This window comes from Mobula birostris, chromosome 12 (genome assembly GCF_030028105.1).
Source record: "Mobula birostris isolate sMobBir1 chromosome 12, sMobBir1.hap1, whole genome shotgun sequence".
Lineage (NCBI taxonomy): Eukaryota > Metazoa > Chordata > Chondrichthyes > Myliobatiformes > Myliobatidae > Mobula > Mobula birostris.
This window is the reverse complement of record NC_092381.1, coordinates 32,904,248-32,923,065: the sequence shown is the minus strand read 5'-3', so window position 1 is coordinate 32,923,065 and position 18,818 is coordinate 32,904,248. Positions and strand designations below refer to the sequence as shown.

The following is an 18,818-nucleotide window of genomic DNA, read 5'->3' as shown; positions in this document are numbered from 1 at the left end:
GACTGCGGCCATAAACCGTGTGTGATTAGAAGAACCAGAAGGCATAATTGCTGTCATTTTACCAGATGCAAATAGACAAATAAAATATCTATTCCATATCCTGGGAAAACACACATTTTGGACCAGTGGAAAGTTTAATGCCACCACCTGCACCTGTAAAGTATATTCTAATTGACCTATCAATTCAATTCTTTGAAAGAAATCTTTCAAAAGTTTGTTTCTCTCTCTGGGGAGATACCAATAAAACATATCATTAACAAATTTATCATTAACCAGTGACTAGCAGGAGAAGTTAAAGATCATATTGCATCAAAGGAAAAGGCTTTTAAAATTACAAAAGAGCTGGAAGCCCTTTGGGAAAATTTCGGAACTCAGCAAAAGGAGGAGAAAACAAATATAGAAATAAATGTGAAGTGTATAAACAGAATATAAGAATCTCCTCAAATATGTAAATGGGAGAATGAAGCAAAGATTAATATGGATTCTTTTTCAGCTGAGGTAAAAGAAATTTTTATTGGGGAATGGTGAAGTGAAAGAAAAATTGAACAAATACTTTGTATCTGCCTACACCAGACAGGAAAACCCTCCAGGAAATGGTGGAAGACAAATGAGCTCAAAGAAATAAGTATTGGTGAACAGTTAGTACTGGAGAAATGTGTGACAGAAAGGTAATAAATCCTCAGGACTACTTAACCTACAATCAATGGTATGAGCTGGCAATTCTACAACTCCATAGATTCTAGAACATCTCCAACATATTAAAGATTCAAAGTACATTTATTATCAAAGAATGTATAAATTATACAACCTTTAAGATTTGCTTACAGGCAACTGCAAAGCAAGAAATGTGAAAGAACCCAATTAAAAAAATAAAGACCAACTCCCAATATGCACAGGGAAAGAGTGCTAACAATAGAAGTGAGCAACAAAAACAGCAGCAGCAGCATTCTGAACCAAATCGAGTCCTTAGGTCCAAATCCTGGGAGTAGCCTAGAGTAGGCGCAAAGCCTCAGTATTCAGTTCATCATATTAAATGATTATGAACCAATTAGCCAGACTAGGTAAAATGCAGGGATTGGGCGAGTCAATATGAATTTAAGAAAGGAAAGTAATTTCCGATGAATTTGTTAGTCTTTTGTTGAGGTTTTATTTAGATAAGATTGCAGCAATTGATACTGTGAATTTAGACTTCAATAGGTGCCACATAAAATATTATTAACTGAATTAGAATGCATGACAATGGAGGTAATACATATTGGTATGAATTAAGCAGTGGTTAATGTACAAAAAAGGAGTAGGAATAAACTAGTCACTTTCATTTGGGACGCTGTGACCACTAGGCTTCTTCAGGGATCAGAGCTTGGCCCCAGCTGTTTGCAATCCTTGTCAATGATGTGGATGAAGAGAATAAATGATATATATTCATGTTTGCTGACAAAACAAAACTGGATGGCAGTGTGGGCCAGAGGACGATGCAGAGGGGTTATATACAGGTTAAGTGAATGGATGAGGACATGACTTATGAGATATATTGTGAAAAAATACAAGGTCATTTACATTCATAGGATAAAATAAGAAGGCAAAATATTTTTTTTAATGTTAAGGTGTTGACATTAAGATGGAGCGTGTGTCCTTGCAAATGAATCACGGAAAGTTAGCATGCAGAGTTAGCAAGCAATTAGGAAGGCCAACGGGATGATATACTCAAGTTCTCTTGCTATAGGAGGAGAGTAGAGGTGCTTAAGCACAAAAAACACTGATGACACCACATCTGGAATATTGCACACTGTCTAGACTCCCTAGCTTAGGAAGTTCAACAGATTGATTACTGGGATGGCAGGTTTGTCTTATGAGGGAAGATTTAACACACTGGACCTCTACTCTCTGGAGTTTAAGTAAAATGAAAGGCTATCTCATTGAAAAATGCAATATTTGTCAGGAGCCTGACAGCAAAGATCTAAAGTTGAGGTTTCTTCAAGATTTCTTGTTGCAGCGTCTAGAGGGTGGCCATTCATGACTGAGCTGAGAAAAATTCCTTCATCCAGAAGGAAATGAATCTTTGGAATTTTCTGCCTGAGATGGCTTTGGAGGCACGGTCACTGAGTTACACTCAAAATGGAGATTAATAGATCTTTAAATATTAAAGGAATCAAGGAATATAAAATTTGAGTTACAAAATCAACCATGGTCTTATACTATGTCAGAATAAGAATCAGAGGCCAAATTACACTGCAGTTTCTATTTAAAGTCATAGTCATAGAAAATTACAGAAGAGAAGCAGGCCCTTCGGCCTATCCAGTCCATGCTGAACCATTTAAACTGCCTACTCCCATCGACCTGCCTTCATATGCCTCCCATCCATGTACCTATATACAGGTGTCCCCCGCTTTTCGAACGTTCGCTTTACAAAACCTCACTGTTACGAAAGACCTATATTAGTTCCCTGTTTTCTCTAACAGAAGGTATTTTCACTGTTACGAAGAAAGGCAGCACGCGGAAAAAGGCAGTGCACGAAAAAAAAGGCAGCATGCGCCCCAAGCAGCCGCACTCCCCCGGATTCGGAACAGCATTCTCGCCGACATTGCTTAAACACGTGCCTGTGAGCAGCCATTAGCAAGATGAGTTCTAAGGTATCGGAAAAGGCTAAAAGAGCTCGTAAGGGTGTTACACTTAGCGTAAAACTAGACATAATTAAGCGTTTTGATCGTGGTGAACCAAGTAAGGACAAAGTAAGTTTGGCTTGTGGAACTTGACGAAGATGATGTTGAAGAGGTTTTGGCATCCCATGACCAAGAACTGATAGATGAAGAGCTGATGCAATTGGAAGAGGAAAGGATAACAATCGAAACCGAATGAGTAATAATAAAGTACAACTTTAATTTTGAAAGGGTACATTGGCTTAGGGCATATTTGCAAGATGGTTTGAGTCCTTACAAAGAACTGTATGATAGAAAAATGCGCGAAGCTCAGCAGTCAAGCATACTGTCGTTTTTCAAGACTTCCACATCAGTCACAGCAGACGACAAACCTCGACCTTCGACATCGAGGCAGGCAGACATAGAAGATGACCTGCTTTCCCTGATGGAAACAGACAATACCCCAGTGTCTCACCACCCCAACCCCCAGGCCGCGGACAGATACCAATTCGCGGAGAATGCAGCGGTAGCCGGGAGGCATCCAGCACATCTTTAAGAAAAAAGTTGAAATAAACATACTAATTAATTAGGTGCCGCCTGGCATGTAAATATCGGCCCAGATCAGAGGTGACGCAATCGGCAATCGCCTCTGATCTGGGCCGACATTTACGTGCCAGGCGGCACCTAATTAATTAGCTTGTTTATTTTGGCTTTTCTCTTAAAGATGTGCTGGGTGCCTCCCGACTACCGCTGCACCCCTGCATGCTTTGCAGATCGGTATCGGTTCGCTGCCCGGAGGGTGAGGGCCACTGCACCACCCAAACTCCGATGACTCAGCTGAACACACCACCATCAGTGTGCTCAATGTCTTCGCAATTCCCGTAAGTGATACTACACTGTACATACATTATTTCTACTTTATATATGTTGTGTATTTTTACGTGTTATTTGGTATGATTTGGCAGCTTCATAACTTAGCTTGCGCCGTGTTTTTGCCGAGAGCGCATGCCTGAGATTTTCGCTACGGAGAACAGTTCAGGCAATGATTGTGGAAAAGTATTTCTACTTTATATAGGCTGTGTATTTATCAGATCATTCCTGCTTTTACTATATGGTACTGTTATTTTAGGTTTTACGTGTTATTTGGCATGATTTTGTAGGTTATTTTTTGGGTCTGCGAACGCTCACAAAATTTTCCCATATAAATAAATGGTAATTGCCTCTTCACTTTACAACATTCCGGCTTATGAACCATTTCATAGGAACGCTCTACCTTCGGATGGCGGGGGAAACCTGTAAACTTCTTTTGAATGTTAAAATCGAAATCGCATCCACCACTTGCACTGGGAGCTCATTCCAAACTCTCATTATCCTCTAAGTGAAGATGCTTCCCCTCGTGTTACCCCTTAACTATTTCACCTTTCACCCTTAACCCTTAACCCATGATCTCCAGTTGTAGTCTTACCGAACCTCAGTGCAAAAAGCCTGCTTGCATTTACCCTATCTATATCCCTCATAATTTTGTATACCTCTATTAAATCTCCTCTCAGTCTCCTACATTCTGGGAAATAAAGTACTAAGCTATTCAATCTTTCTTAAAACTTAGGTCCTCCAGTACCAGCAACATCCTTGTAAATTTTCTCTGCACTCTTTCAATCTTATTTACATCTTCCCTGTAGGTAGGTGACCAAAATGGCGCACACTATTCCAAATTAGGGCTCACCAATGTCTTAACTTCAACTTAACATCCCAACTCCTGTACTCAATTTTATGATTTATGAAGACCACTGTGCTTTCTTACTGACCTATAACCCTCTGATGCCATTTTCAATGAATTATTGACCTTTTTTCCAAGGTTACTTTGTCCTACAACACTCCTTAGTATCCTACTGCTCATTGTGTAAGAGCTTCCATGGTTGGTCCTCCCAAAGTGTAAAACCTCACACCTGTCTGCATTAAATTCCAACTGCCATTTTTCAGTCCATTTTTCCTGCTGTTCCAGATCCCACTGCAAGCTTTCATAGTCTTCCTCACTGTCCACTATACCACCAATCGTGGTGTATTCCTCGAATTTGCTAACCCAGTTAACCTTATTATCATTCAGTTCATTGATACAGATGACAAACAACAACGGACCTAGCAACCTGCAGTAGTTCACTACTCACAAGCCTCCAGTCAGAGAGGCAACCATCAACTATCACTCTCTGGCTTCTCCCCCAAAGCCAACGTCTAATCCAATTTCCTACCTCAGCTTGAATGCCAAGTGATTGAACCATCTTGACCAACCTTCCATGCAGAACCTTGTCAAATGCCTTGCTGAAGTCCATGTAGACAACATCCAACTGCACTGCATTCATTAATTTTCCTCGTAACATCCTCGAAAAACTATAGAAGATTGATTAGTCATGACCTACCATGCACAAAGCCATGCTGATTATCCCTAATTGATCTCTGTCTCTCCAAATACTCATATACCCAGTCTCTTAGAATACCTTCTAATAACTTTCCCACTACCAATGTCAGGCTCACCGGCCTATAATTTTCTGGTTTATTCTTAGAGCCTTTCTTAAACAGTGGAACAACATCAGCTATCCTCCAATCCTCCAATACCTCATGAACTACTAAGGATGATTTAAGTACCTCTGCCAGGGCCCTGGCAATTTCTGCAATTGCCTCCCACAAGGTCCGAAGGAGCACAATGTCGGGCCCTGGGGATTTGTCCACACTGATTTGTCTCAAGTCAGCAAACACCTCCTATGTAATTTGTATAGGATCTATGACCTTGATGCTGGTTTGCCTCACTTCTATAGACTCCTGAGTAAATACAGATGCAAAAAAATTCATTTAAGATATCCCCACCTTTATTGGCTCCACACACAGATTACCATTCCGATCTTCCAGAAGCCCAATTTTGTCCCTTGCAATCCTTTTGCTCTTAACGTATCACTTGAAAACCTTAGATTCTCTTTAAACTTGTCTATTAGGGCAAACTCATGCCTCCTTTGAGCCGTCTTAATTTCTGTCTTAAGTGTTTTCTTGCATTTCTTATACTCCTTAAGTACTTCATTTGTTCTTACCTGCCTATACCTACCATGAATCTACTTTTTTCTTAACCAGGGCCTCAATATCTCTCGAAAACCAAAACCTGTTATCCTTGCCTTTTTTCTGACAGGCACATACAAGCTTTGTATTCTAAAAATCTCACTTTTGTAGGCCTCCCACTTACTGAGCACACTTTTACCAGCAAACTGCCTGATCCACTTGCCAGATCCTTTCTGATACAATCAAAATTGGCATTTCTCCAATTTAGAATCTCAACCCGAGAACAGACCTATTTTTTCCACAATTACCTTGAAACTAGTGGCATTATGATCACTAGGTAGAAAGTGTTCCCCTACACAAACTTCTGTCACCTGCCCTGTCTCATTCCCTAATAACAGATCAAGTATTACACACTCTCTCATTGGGACTTCTGCATACTGATTACGGAAATTTTCTTGAACACCTTTGAGAAGCTCAATCCTATCTATTATGGGAGTCCCAGTCAATGTGTGGAAAGTTAAAATCACCTACATCACAACCTTCTGCAACAATTTGCAATCTTTCAACAAATTTGTTCCTCTAAATCCTGTGGACTATTGGGCGGTCTTTAATATAGTTCCATTAACATGGGCATACCTTCCTTATTTCTCAGTTCCACTTATAAAGTCTCACTAGATGAGTTCTCTAGTCTGTCCTAACTGAGCACTGCCGTGGCATTTTCTCTAACTAGTAACGTCACCCCATCCCTCTTCATCCCTCCCACTCTATCACGTCTAAAACAATGTTACTATTGAGCTGCCAGTCCTACCCCTACTGCAACCAAGTCTCACTAATGGCTGCAATGTCATAATTCCATGTGTTGATCTATGACCTGAGCTCATCTGCCTTTCCTACAATACTTCTTGTATTGAAATATACGCAAATCGGAACACGACATCCACCACACTGAACGTTTTGCTTCCTGACTTTGTATAAGGTCTTAACAACATCTGTCTCTGCAACCTTCCCACTATCTGTTCTGGCACTCTGATTCCCATCCCTCTGCAACTCTAGTTCAACACCCACCCCCATCCCCACTGTTTCCCAAACAGTACTAACAAACTTTCTTATAATTCACTGAATGTATCCAACATCAAGCTGATGATTATCATTTGCTATTAAATCATTAAGTATTTTCGTTGCTGATCTGAGCTATTCTACAATTGATTCCACATTGACCACATGATACATACACTGGATGATCTCCAAAATGTGGTTCACTGCATGATTTTGAAATCGGACTGAATGAAGTTTGAAGTGACATTCATTGTTCATCTAGGGTAAGCCTGCAAGGTAAATCAACTGTCCCAAAGTCTATTGTGGTCAGGGGTAATTGATTAAGTAGTACAACATGTGTGACAATCAACATTAACAATAAATTTTAAAGTACGCTTTTTCAAGTGAAAACCATAATGTGCACTCTCAGGGTCCTATTCATTTACATACAATTTACAATATGGTCGGTCATAAGTGGACAATGAATAGAGGGGAGAAAGCAAAAAAAAGATAGATAATTTTCAAGAAGTAACAACCTACATAGCAATTTAGTGTGATTAAAGCAATGATAGCCAAAAGGTGCAATGGAAACTGTCATAATGTAGTTATGGAAGAAAGAGGTGGATTCAAATGTATATAGTTACAGAAGTGAGGAGCTTTGATGGGATTTAAGCAGATAATGATACAGATGGTAATTTAAAAGTTAATTCTCTGAACAAAAACAGTCCTCACAGTTTTGCAAGGATAGGGGTAGAGGGTGTAATACAGATGGAAAAACAACCACTGCATCCTCAATGAATAATCATTTCAAGGATGCATTTTAGCTTTTTCCATGAACATTACTAAAAGCTTTGTGAGATATCCATCATTTCTCAATATAACAAAAAAAAACAGATTAAAGAATAATGCAGCTATGAGCCCCTAATCATCCATTTCCCTTTATGTTTATAGTTATCTTGAAATAGTGGAATTTCAACTTCATAAACACAAGTCTCAGAACGCCACTTTCAAAATTACAATGAGTTGTACAATTCTGACATTGTACAAAGACAGTGCCTTGAAAAAGTATTCAGCCCCACAACTATTTTCACATTTTACTGTCTCAATTTCTAAATTTAAAATACATTGAAGTAGGATTTTTTTGAGCTAAACTATAAAACATTGTGTATCACGTCAAATCAGAAGAAAAATTCCAAAACCTGACCACAATTTATTAAATATTAAAAAAACAAATTGTGAGGCAGGAAAAGTATTCATCCCCTTGGTAATTACTACACTAACTTTCCTCAAGTGCAGTATTGTAAATTACCTTACCAACTCAGCCAATTTGCTGATGTATAAAATTGGAGGACCACTCTCTCTGCAAAGTCCAACTGTGTGGGAGATTTTCAACAGAGCAAACCAAAATGAAGACAAAAGAGCATTCAAGGCAAGTCAGGGAAATGATATTAGAGAAGCACACATCTGGAGAAGGGTACAAGATCATCTCAAAGGCACTGAACATACCTTGGAGCTCAGAGCAGTCCATCATGAAAAAGTGGAAAAAATATGAAACCACAGCCATACTACCTAGGTCAGGCTGCCCCTCAAAACTTAGCTGCCAGAGGAGAATGGGACTCGTAAGAGAGGCAACTGTGATGCCAACAATCATTCTGAGTGAGCCGCAAAAGTCAGTGGATGCAAATGGAGATGAAATTGATAGCTCCACAATCTCTAAGGCCTTGCACAAAAAATGGTATTTGTGGAGGAGTAGCAAGGAAGAAGCTCTGGCTTAAAAAATGAATATCCTTGCCCATAAGGACTTTGCAAAGTCTGACTATGCTGATATTGTAAAGATGGGGAAGAAGGTCTTGTGGTCAGATAAGACTAAAGTGTAACTTTTTGGCCTCAACCCTATGTGGTATGTCTGGTATAAACCTTATAGCTTTCAAGAGCAGGGACTAGAAATCTGCTCTGGATTGATAGGAAGATGAATGGTGCTAAATACAGAGAGACTGGAAGTGCAGATTGGAAGCAGCATCTCCAACACCATCGCACTGAGCATGGGGCCCCTCCAGGGCTGTGTGCTCAGTCCACTGCTGTTCACTCTGCTGACCCACGACTGTGCAGCAATACACAGCTCGAACCACATCATCAAGTTCACCAATGACACGACCGTGGTGGGTCAAGAACGATGAGTCAGCATACAGAGAGGAGGTGCAGCGGCTAATGGACTGGTGCAGAGCCAACAACCTGTCTCTGAATGTGAACAAAACAAAATAGATGGTTGTTGACTTCAGAAGGACACGGAACGACCACCTTCCGCTGAACATCGATGACTCCTCCGTAGAGAGCGTTAACAGCACTAAATTTCTTGGTGTTCACCTGGCGGAGAATCTCACCTGCTCCCTCAACACCAGCTCCATAGCAAAGAAAGCCTAGTAGCGTCTCTACTTTCTGCGAAGGCTGAGAAAAGTCCATCTCCCACCCACCGTCCTCACCACATTCTACAAAGGATGTATTGAGAGCATCCTGAGCAGATGCATCACTGCCTGGTTCAGAAATTGCAACATCTTGGATCGCAAGACCCTGCAGCAGATAGTGAGGTCAGCTGACAAGATCATTGGGGTCTCTCTTCCTGCCATTACAGATATTTACACCACACTCCACATCCGTAAAGCAAACAGCATTATGAAGGACCTCACACACCCCTCATACAAACTCTTCTCCCTCCTGCTATCTGGTAAAAGGCACGGAAGTATTCAGGCTCTCACGACCAGACTATGTAACAGTTTCTTCCCACAAGCCATCAGACTCCTCAATGCCCAGAGCCTGGACTGACACCAACCTACTGCCCTCTACTGTGCATATTGTCTTGTTTATTATTTATTGTAATGCCTGCACTGTTTTATGCACTTTATGCAGTCCTGGGTAGGTTTGTAGTCTCGTGTAGTTTTTATGTTGTTTTACATAGTTCAGTGTAGTTTTTGTATTGTTCATGTAGCACCATGGTCCTGAAAAACATTTCGTTTTTACTGTGTGCTGTACCAGCAGTTATGGTCGAAATGACAATAAAAAGTGACTTGACTTGACTTGATACCTTGGATTAAAAACCTGCTAGCCTCTGCCAGAAAGCTTAACCAGGGGAGCAAGTTCATCTTTCAGCAGGACATCAACCCAAAGCACACTGCTAGAACAACCATGGAGTGGCTTCAAATGAAGAAAATTGATGTCCTTGAGTGGCCCAGTCAGAATCCTGACCTTAACCTGATCGAACATCTCTGGCAAGACCTCAAGATCACTACTCGTCAACAAATCTGGCACAGATTGAGCAATTCTGCAAGATGGCAAATCTTGCTCCATGACAGTATACAAAGCTAATAGAGACTTATCCAAAATGACTACTAACTGTAAGAGCTGTGAGAGGTGGTTCAACCAAGTACTGAGCAAAGGGGGATGATTACTTTTGAACTGCTGACATTTCAGTTTTTGAATTTTTAGCTTCTCATGATTTTCAATTTTCTCTATTTTGAGCTCTTCTGTGAAAAAAGGAGCACAAGTAAATTCACAAATAAAAATCCTCAGTTAAATTGATCAAGATCCCTAGTTGTAACACTCATTTATGTGAACGAAGTGTTGGAGGAATTAATACTTTAACAAGGCACTGTAAATATTTATTGCCACATTGGGGAATTTCGAAGATAATGGGGAATGAACTTAATACATCTAGGGAACAATATCCAATGTTTAATGACAAACCACCTCTCTCAAATTGATGCCAGGCTGACAATGCCTTATTTCTTTAACAGGGCAACTGTTCAATATACATGGATTTTGAGCAGACTTGTCGATTTGAGAGGAAAAAAATCCATGCGTTGAGATTAAACTGACAGCATACAGGATTAAAGTCCCAGCGGCTTGCAATCAGCAACAATTTTACAAAATATATAAAGCTGTGTGAATTTTAATACCCTAAGCCTGAACACAATTTTCACAATTTCTCCTTTCCTTCCTATGTCTTTGTAACATTGCAGTGTACTTACCTATCCAGATAGGAAGTCAAAGTGTACTGTTTTGTAACCCCCAGTATTTTCTGTATAACTGCTTCTGCAAGAAACAAAAATAACAAAAAGAACACTTAGAATCAAGAACACCACAGCACAGAAAACAGGCCATTCGGCCCTTCTAGTCTGTGCCAAAAATAATCAAATAAGAAATAAAAAACATGGTCCACTGCTATTGATTTCTTCTCACTGCTGCATATCTTTCCATTTTAGCTTAAACATCAAAAACTGGTGAATCATATTTCACACTTCATTCACTGTAAAGTACAAGAAATTTTCTGCAATGCATTAATGATTAGATAACACTGCTGTGTCTTTGATAAAAATATATAAGTCAATGTTGTACACAAGTCTAAAATAACGAATGCATAAAACCAGAATATGATTGAAGTACTCAGCAACTCAGGTCACATCTGTGGAAGAGAAACACGGAGTTAATATTTCAGTTTAAAGACCTTATCAGAAAGAGTTGGCTTTAGAGATGTGGATACAATCTTCCAAAGTTCCATCACACCTGGAATTGTTCCTGTGGATGGGTTATTCCTCCAATATTTGACTGTTGTTTTCAGAAGGCAAATTACTGCAGCTGGTGTTCAGTTATATTCTGAGAAACTTCTATCACTGGATTGAGAATGACTTGCTTCCATTCCAGTTCTCTGTGTTCTGCGAAATGCAGACTAATCCACAAATGAAGCAAAAGGTGAATGGATAGATTGGAGGTGGTGTGCTCTTCTGCCATTTTTCAGCGTTCCCAATGTATGGCCTCAAGCTTTTCAAAATTGTCTGATATACACACATTTTAATTCCACATCCCATTCCCATTCTGACATGTCTATCCATGGCTTCCTCTACTGTAAAGATGAAACCACACTCACGCTGGAGGAAAAACACCTTATATTCCGTCTGGGTAGCCTCCAACCTGATGGCATGAACATTGACTTCTCTAACTTCCGCTAATGCCTCACCTCCCCCTCGTACCCCATCCATTAGTTATTTATATACACACATTCTTTCTCTCTCTCTCCTTTTCTCTTTCTCTCTCTCTCCTTTCTCTCTCCCTCTGTCCCTCTGACTATACCCCTTGCCCATCCTCTGGGTCTTCCCCCCCTCCCTTTTTTCCTTCTCCCTGGGCCTCCTGTCTCATGATCCTCTCACATCCCTTTTGCCAATCACCTGTCCAGCTCTTGGCCCCATCCCTCCCCCTCCTGTCTTCTCCTATCATTTTGGATCTCCCCCTCCCACTTTCAAATCTCTTACTAGCTCTTCCTTCAGTTAGTCCTGACGAAGGGTCTCGGCCCAAAACGTCGACTGTACCTCTTCCTAGAGATGCTGCCTGGCCTGCTGTGTTCACCAGCAACTTTGATGTGTGCTGCTTGAATACTCCTTCTCCACTTTAAGTGGTCACGAGCCAGAGATTTTGCGAAGTCAGTGGGGATGGATGTTGCATTTCTTCAAACAAGCTTTAAGTACATCTTTTGTGGGTTTTTTCCCCCTCTATCTACCTGATGATTTTTGCCCACACCAGAGCTAGGAATAGGGTGCCTTTTTTAAGTCTGGTGTCAAGTATGCAAGTGATGCAACCTGCCCATATCCAGGGCCTCAGTACTGATGTTGGACTGGGATAGGATGCTGCAGTATCAACCATAATATTGCATTAGGATCAATATCTTTTAAGTTAATATGTTTGAAGCATTCATCTGTAAAGGTATTACACTTGACTGAGGTGTAAAATATAGCAATGCAAGTATCCGAGTAAGGGTATTTCCAACAGTACACTAAAGTCATAGTCATAGTCATAGTCATACTTTATTGATCCAGGGGGAAATTGGTTTTCGTTACAGTTGCACCATAAATAATAAATAGTAATAGAACCATAAGTAGTTAAATAGTAATATGTAAATTATGCCAGGAAATAAGTCCAGGACCAGCCTATTGGCTCAGGGTGTCTGACCCTCCAAGGAAGGAGTTGTAAAGTTTGATGGCCACAGGCAGGAATGACTTCCTATGACGCTCTGTGTTGCATCTCGGTGGAATGAGTCTCTGGCTGAATGTACTCCTGTGCCCACCCAGTACATTATGTAGTGGATGGGAGATATTGACCAAGATGGCATGCAACTTAGACAGCATCCTCTTTTCAGACACCACCGTCAGAGAGTCCAGTTCCATCCCCACAACATCACTGGCCTAAACCCAAGTGTACTCAAACTTCAACAGAAAAAACATTTATTTTTATGATAAGCAGGATAAATATAACTTAGTAATGGGACCATATTTAATCTTGTGAATTTTTGTCAATTAAACCCACAAGCCACCTCAATCACTCAGTAAAATTCTTGGCACAATTCCTCAGGGATCATGCAGCCGAAATGTTCCTCAGGTTTTACGATTCTATTTTTATTACTTCCTGTGCTCTGCACTGTGTTTTATTTATGAATTAGTTGTCATGCAGAAGGTCACTCACATATGGTTTCTCCTACACTCCTGTGCCCATAGCAACGTCTTCAAGTGCCATCCCTGTTCTGAGTTTGCTATGTCATGGCGCCACCGAGCGTCCAGCGGTATAACCGGACAGGCAGGCTGGGCTCATCAGCCTTGGTTGGCAGCCAGCCTAGGACAACTGGCAGTTTGTCTAGGAGAAGGAAAGCTCCGATACTCAACCTACAGCCCTGCAGTGCCGCCACAGTCATGGCAGCTCGCTATGCCATTGTGGAACATCCCCCGGCCTAAAGAGTGGAATCAGTCTGCCCGCACCGATCCTCACTATAAAGCTACGCAAAGTCCTACATTGATGAAGCTCCCTCCCAATCTTCGCAAGTGAAGAACCAGTCATCAACAGTTACATCACTTATGCTTCTGAAGTTAAACAAGGTGAAAAAATTAGACTTGTAATCAACACTTCTGGTTTTATATACTTCATATAACAAGGATCATTAACTTCTGCCTCCATAATATTGTTTATCTCAATCTATCTACACCTGAAACATTCATTGTGCTATTATACAGACCCCAATATTTGTCCAAGCTTCTATGTTCTGTTCCATTCTTTATAAAATATGGTTGATTCACTGCTCATATTGTATTTCTTCACTGGTGCCTCTGAGCTGTATTGGGTTTTGAATTTCTCCACCACCTTCCCCACCCCCCCACCAAAGATGATGCCTGAGGGGCATTAGAGAGAGAAAGTGACCCAAATTTATTAGCACCAGGGTACACAGCTCAGTTTTGCATCAGTAATACATTCATTTGATTTATTGTGTTAAGGTGCAAAGGAACTTAAAAGTAAACTGAGATTTTCAGACCCCCGAGGCTCATTCAAGTGCCACATCAGGCCCTAAATAATTTACGACATGCTTTAATTGTAGAAATGATGAGAGAAAGGCTTGACTTTTTCTATCAGCTATTGAAGCTGGAAGGTAGCATTTCTGATGCTGGATTAACACATTAAAGTCCATTCTTTTCAAGAAGGTAATTCAGTAGAACTACAGAGGGGTAGATGTATGTTACTTTGTTTGATATGGGCTTTAAAATTAAATGTTAATTCTGTTTCTCTTTCCACAGATAATGCCTGAAGTGTTTCTATCATTTTCTGTCTTTATTTCAATCAACAAATTATGCAACTGTAATAATTTTAGACTTGATCCGCAACACTGACCTGAATAATTTTATGGTAAAGTGAACATAACTAAAAATAATAAAAGCAGCAAATTTAAGATTTCATAAGGCTGGAATTTTTTCTGGACTCTCCTCAGTAAATCACCTAATTTTTCTCTATTTCCTTTCTGAATTGCGAAAAATATGGTTTCATATCATTAACTATCTTCCAGAATCAGATCTGCACAGCTATTATGGAAGTATTAGCAATGAGTATTAGCACACTTCTAGATTGCAGGAGGCATTGGAGAATTCCCCAGGTCAAGAATGACCCAACTTATGAGAATCCGATTATGCTAATTTTCTCACACATTTTTAAAGCACTTTTCAAGCTACTAATAATATACTTCATGGGATTCATAAACGACAGGATGCAGTATATATTTTATTAGTTTACTTCTGAGTTGACAGTGATTATTCAATGAAATGCAAATATAACAAATATATGTAGATCAATATGATAGAGATTACTATAGAAACCAGATATTTCTGACCTATGTTGAAATCATCTTATGAACAGATCTCAGGAACAGGCCATTTGTAACCCAGGAACTGCTTGTACAATTAAACAGTCCATTTTCCTCACTTTCCTATAGTGCACTCCCTCGTTAATACAAACATTATCATCGAACTTTACTATTCCAATGAATCAAACCTGGAATCTTTTTCTCCTCCATATCTCAGTTGAATTACCATCTTAAAATGAAGAATGAACTTTAACATATTAGTCAAGAAACCAAATGTTAATTTCCAGTTTCAATTGGTGGCAGAAAAAGTTAAGACTTTTACTTAGCATTTCTACAATTAAAGTGCATGATAAATTATTAGCTGAGGCCTGATTTGACACTTGAATGACCCACCTGGGGGACTGAAAATCTCATTTTACTTTGAGCTCCTTGGCATGTTAACACAATAGATCTGTTTCAGTGAGACCTGAAGCACTTCTGGTTTAAGATATTGCGGGTGAAGCACAGCGATGACTTGCTGGCAGCAAACACAACTATTAACTACCTTACACGAGGAAATCTGCAGATGCTGGAATTTCAAGCAACACACATAAAAGTTGCTGGTGAACACAGCAGAGTCCTGGCCAAGAGTCTCGGCCCGAAACGTCGACTTACCTCTTCCTGGAGATGCTGCCTGGCCTGCTGCGTTCACCAGCAACTTTTAGGTGTGTTGCTATTAACTACCTTATTACTCACACTTTTTCTCAAAAAAGATCAACAGTGTGTAACTTCCCTTTTAGAGCTGAGCTTCTGCACTGCCTGCTTGACATGGCATCTTTATAGTGTGAACTGAAGTCTCAAAGGTGCAGAATGGTTGCGGTGTGGCATACACAGGCTGAGTTGAGGTGGCAGGACCCAGGCCTGGGCCCTAGAGCAGGGAACGAGCCAATGTTTGGCTGCTGGAGTGGACGAGGGAGGTATTTCTGAGGTGAAGCAGAGTTGAGGTGGCGGGACCCGGGTCTGAGAGTGAGGAAGCTAATATCTGACCAATTCAAGTGCCAGGCCAAATTGGAAATGTTGGGTACAGACCAATTCAAGCCAGCAGAGCCCAGACCTGACAGTGTATCAAATCAGCAGGGCTCAGGACTTAAGAGGGAGAAATGGCCCGAGGTTTGGCCAGTTTAAGTGCCTGGCTAGTTTGAAAAGGTCACAGTGACGGGGCTGGAGACAAGGTGCTCAGCTCGTGGCTTCAAGCAGTTTACTCATCCCTGCATTGAACTGAGGCTGTGGCCTGCAACTATCAGGCTCCTGGATCAGCTGTAGTGGTGACTGGCTTGCGGCTGTGGCCCAACTTTCATGAACCTCACTTACGTATGTTATTTGTTTACTTTTATTGTTTGCACTTTTTGTTTCTTCCCTGCACTTTGGATCCTTAACAGTCTTCTTTTTTAATAGGTTCTATTGGGTTTCTTTGTTATTTGTTTCTTAGTATGCACTTTGAACTTAAAGTAAATACATGTATCACTGATGCTAAACCACTTGTTTTGTATTGTTGCTAAATATGGGTTGCCTTTTCTTTCTGAGTCCTACACTAAGGAATGACTATTTGGTGGTTTGGGGATGGGAAAGACCCAAAAGCTGACACAGCTCACTGAGACACTGATAAGCAAGCACAATACATAGAACATAAAACACAGAAATCTACAGCACGTTACAGCCCCTTTGGCCCACAATGTTGTGCCGACCATGTAACCTACTCTAAAAACTGCCTAGAATTTCCCTACCGCATAGCCCTCTATTTTTCTAAGCTCCATGTACCTATCTAAGCTTCTCTTAAAAGACCCTATTGTATCCACCTCCACTACTGTCACTGGCAGTGCATTCCACACACCCACCACCCTCTGTGTGAAACACTTACTTCTAACATCCCCACTGTACCTTCTTCCAAGCACCTTAAAACTATGCTCCCTCATGATAGCCATTTCTGCCCTGGGAAAAAGCCTCTGGCTATCTACATGACCAATGCCTCTCATCATCTTATACACCCCTATCAGGACACCTCTCATCCTCCGTCACTCCAAAGAGAAAAGGCCAAGTTCACTCAACCTATTCTCATAAGGGACGCTCTCCAATCTAGGCAACATTCTTGCAAATCTCCTCTGCATTCTTTCTACAGTATCCACATCCTTCCTGTAGTGAGGTGACCAGAGCTGACCAAGGTTTTATACAGCTGTAACATTACCTCATGGCTCTTGAACTCAATCCCAAGATTGATGAATGCCAAAACACCATATGCCTTCTTAACAACACTGTCAACTTGCGCAGCAGCTTTGAGTGTGCTATGGACACGGACCCCAAGACCTCTCTGATCTTGTACACATTACCAAGAATCTTAGCATTAATACTATACTCTGCCTTCAAATTTGACCTACCAAAATGAACCACTTCACATTTATCTGGGTTGAACTCCATCTGCCACTTCTCAGCCCAGTTCTGCATCCTATCGATTTCCCGCTGTAACCTCTGACAGCCCTCTAGACTATCCACAACACCCCCACCCTTTGTGTCATCAGCAAACTTATTAATCCACCCTTCTACTTCTTCACCCAGGTCACTTATTAAAACCACAAAGAGGAGGGGTTCCAGAACAGACCCCCGCGGAACACCACTGGGCACTGTCCTCCATGCAGAATACAAACCATTTACAACCACCTTTTGCCTTCTGTGGGCAAACCAATTCTGGATCCACAAAGCAAGGTCTCCTTGGATCCCATGCCTCCTTACTTTCTCAATGCGCCTTGCATGGGAAACCTTTTCAAATGCCTTACTGAAATCCATATATACTACATCCACTGCTCTACCTTCATTAATGTGTTTTTTTACATCCTCAAAGAATTCATTCAGGCTGGTCATGGATGACCTGCCCTTGACAAAGCCATGCTAGCTATATCTAATCGGATTATGTCTCTACAAATGCTCATAAATCCTGCCTCTCAGGATCTCCTTCAACAACATGCCGACCACTGAAGTACGAGCAACAGATGGCTGCAATACACACAAGATGGAGTTGTATGTGGACAGCTGGAAAAATATTGGAGTCATAGATTCATAGAAAAGTTCGGCACAGAAACAGGCTCTTTGGCCCATCTAGTTCATGCTGAAACCATGTAAACCACCTACCCCCATTAACCTGCACAGCGAATAATACCCTCCATACCCCTACCATCCATGTACCTATCTAAACTTCACTTAGACACTGAAATGAGTTCACATGCACCACATGTGTTGGCATCTTGTTCCACATTCTCACCACTCTCTGTGTGAAGAAGCTCCCCCTTATGTTCCCCTTAAACTTTTCACCTTTCACCCTTAATCCATGACCTCTGGTTATAGTCCCACCCAACCTCAGTGGAAAAAGCCTGTTGGCATTTACCCTATCTATACCCCTCATAATTTTGTATACCTCCATCATATCTCTTCTCAACCTTCTACGTTCCAAGGAATAAAGTCTTAACTTATTCAATCTTTCCTTATACTTCAAGTCCTCCAGACCTGGCAATGTTCTTATCAATTTTCTCTGTACTCTGTCAATCTTATTTACATCTTTCCTGTAGATAGGTGACCAAAACTGTACACGCTACTCTAGATTTGTCCTCGCCAACTTCTTATACAAATTCAACATACCATCCCATCTCCTGTACTGAATATTTTGATTTATGAAGGCCAATGTACCAAAAGCTTTCTTTACTTGTGAGGCCGCTTTCAAGGAATTATGGACCTGTATTCCCAGAACCCTTTTTCTACTGCACTCCTCCAATCCCTACATTTCACTGTGTAAGACCTAACCTAATTGGTCTTACTAAAATGCAATACTTGCACTTGTCTGCATTAAATTCCAACTACCATTTTTCCAGTTGATGCAGATCCCTCTGCAAGCCATGACCGCCACCCCACTACCCACTGCA

The 18,818-nt window shown here is 40.8% G+C and overlaps 1 protein-coding gene across 6 annotated transcripts in view; it reads right to left on the bottom strand.

Moving 5' to 3' along the window:
- The window catches only part of st3gal3a (ST3 beta-galactoside alpha-2,3-sialyltransferase 3a), a 556,478-nt gene that overhangs the window by 174,138 nt on the left and 363,522 nt on the right, over nt 1-18,818 (bottom strand). For all 6 annotated transcript variants that reach the window (XM_072273563.1, XM_072273561.1, XM_072273559.1 and 3 more), the window contains one exon: nt 10,736-10,799. In XM_072273563.1, the coding sequence (XP_072129664.1) occupies nt 10,736-10,799 (64 nt within the window). The remainder of the gene's footprint in view (nt 1-10,735; nt 10,800-18,818) is intronic.